At 34.4% G+C, this 2,401-nt stretch overlaps 2 protein-coding genes across 3 annotated transcripts in view; both read left to right on the top strand.

Annotated features, from left to right (window-relative positions):
• The window catches only part of LOC111444996 (ribosomal protein S14, mitochondrial), a 15,252-nt gene extending 14,488 nt beyond the window's left edge, over nt 1-764 (top strand). Inside the window, exon 4 of the mRNA XM_023083166.1 lies at nt 749-764. The gene's annotated coding sequence lies outside the window, so the exon portion shown is untranslated. The remainder of the gene's footprint in view (nt 1-748) is intronic.
• The window catches only part of LOC111444989 (phosphatidylinositol-3-phosphatase myotubularin-1-like), an 11,808-nt gene that overhangs the window by 5,041 nt on the left and 4,366 nt on the right, over nt 1-2,401 (top strand). For both annotated transcript variants that reach the window (XM_023083156.1, XM_023083157.1), the window contains 3 exons: nt 113-186; nt 262-325; nt 984-1,052. In XM_023083156.1, coding sequence (XP_022938924.1) covers nt 113-186; nt 262-325; nt 984-1,052 — 207 coding nt within the window. The remainder of the gene's footprint in view (nt 1-112; nt 187-261; nt 326-983; nt 1,053-2,401) is intronic.

Consider the following 2,401-nt stretch of genomic DNA (forward strand, 5'->3'; position numbering starts at 1 on the left):
TTTTTTTTTTTTTTTTTTTTTGGGGGGGGGGGGGTACATTTAGTCCCACAAGCTCATTATTGATTATTGTTTTTAGTCATGGAAGCAACTAATTATGTGGTTCTACTGCTAGTGATGCAGAAATTTTGCAGGCTTCTACCTTTCGTGCTAGATGTCGATTGCCTGTTGTTTCGTGGTGCAATCCTGGTATAACATGAAGCTAAGATTCTTAATCACTATTCTTGGCCAGACTATGTTTCTAACGTTGATGAAAACTCTTAGGTACTGGAGCTGTTCTTGCGCGTTCCTCCCAACCCTTAGTTGGTCTTATGATGAATATGAGAAGGTAATATCATATGGTCTCATGTTGTCAAGGTGTAATCAGTTGGGAATGGGAGGTGAGAGGAAGCTTAAAATCTCTAATGGTAGGGTTGAGAGGGTGGGGAAGAGATGTGAGGTTTAGTTTTTGGTGTATGCACTATCCTGATTTTTGTCACTATAATGCTGCCTGTATTTCAGCTTTAAGTTCCTTTATTGTATTTCCCTTGGTAGCCTTTAGAATGGATTGTTCATCCTTGCTCCTTTATATCTTTTAGTTACGAATAGTCTTTTCTCCTACTGCAAATTGAATATGAGAAGGTAATATGCAGCATCCAACCATTTCCTATTAAATATATTAAAATGTTACCGACTTTAGTTTTGGGACTTCTTTTGGTGGGGTGGGTTATTTTATTTTCTTTTCTATATTCCCTTATAGATTCTTTCATTTTGTTAAATGTAAGTTCGATTTGTTTTAGAAAGAAACGAGGGATAAGACATCGTTGGGAAAAGAATTCCCATTAATGTTCAATTATTATACTGGACATTTGCGTTTGTCTGTACGTTCTAGGAAAGTTGACTTCCTTAGATCTAGAGAATTATGAATAATGTTGGTGCATATGTTTAGGTATGGATATGATAGGACATTTAGCCATTAAGTTGATACAATTTTGTGCATGTTGCAGTAATACTGATGAAAAGCTTGTTGCTGCACTTTGCTCGTATCTTGTTAGCGTTCAAGGGCCATCACGTAGGTGAGGGTATTAATATTCTTTTTCCATCGATGGCTAGTATTTTTAATTCTAAAGTTTATCCTTTCAATTTGGGGTTTGATTGTTTGTGCTGCTTCGTTCCCTATGATGCTGTTTTATATTTCCCATGGAAAAAGCTTTCTGCAGCATTACCTTTTTCCCCAGTTTTCATCTAGACATACGCTGCCCCATAGGGACAAAGAATTATATGTAAGAGAAAAGCAGTAAACCTAAAAGAAGTAGAGTCTATAATTTTGTTCCTGGAACCTAATGTGTCATTACGGTGCACTAAACTCCAACATCCTCTCACTTATTTTATTTATCTCAAGAATATTATCCTATTTTTCAACGGTCAAATGCCCCAAAAAATAGGCAGTGACCTTACAGACAAAAAAAATCACCTATTACCCAAAAAGTGGACTTAGAACACCTTCTATGTTTCCACCACAACCTAGATTTGCAGCAAGGTTGAATATGAGATTTGTTATAATTGTCCTAGATTAGAGATGAAAGAAAATTGTGCAAGAATAACTGATTCTAGTTCTCTGTCTGCTTCGAGTTAGAATACTCTTAAGCATGGAACCTGGCCTTTGGATGATGAAACCATCAATCAAATTTCTATCTTTACCCTTTCTCTTGTTAATCATATTTCTATGCTTGTTAGCCACCTGGATTAGAAAAAGCTGAAAACTAATTACCTTTTTTCGCACTTCTAGTAGAAAATTTTCCTCCCCCTAGGTTTACTTTTGAAAATAATAGAACAATTAACATGAATTTTTGGGGAGTGTGGTCTGGAGGAAATAAAAGAGTATAAGTTGGTGCATGAAACACTTTTTTAATTAGGATTTGTAGCAAATGTATGCCATGCCTTCTGGTAGAACCTTATCTCCTTTTGGTTAATAAATTTTCCCAAAAAAAAAAAAAAAAATCAAGATATTTGATGTTGATGAATTTTACAGAACTGTCCATGTCAGTGGAAATTTTAGAAAAAATCATTGGAACTTGTTGTTTGAATTAATTAATGAGATTTTAAACATAGCTTATTTGTGTGGTAAATCAACACGGTGACAAGGTGACTGAAATTTTGTAGATTGAATCCAAATAGAAAACAGTTAATTTATCTTTATTTTCTTCCATTTTTTTGTGTATGTGATAAGAAACAAATGGAAGGAAAAATATATAAAAAATGAATGGGTATAGACGATGCTCTCCTTGCTCTAAGCAACAAAAGAGTTGTCAAGTTCTTTCTCTTTGTTACTTATTGCTACCATTCATCAAGTCGAGAGCAGTATGATTTTCCACAGTTCATTCTAACATCGATGGAACCTCTTTTTTTTTTTTTTTTTTTTTTT

The sequence above is a fragment of the Cucurbita moschata genome, unplaced genomic scaffold, assembly GCF_002738365.1.
Source record: "Cucurbita moschata cultivar Rifu unplaced genomic scaffold, Cmos_1.0 Cmo_Scf00007, whole genome shotgun sequence".
Lineage (NCBI taxonomy): Eukaryota > Viridiplantae > Streptophyta > Magnoliopsida > Cucurbitales > Cucurbitaceae > Cucurbita > Cucurbita moschata.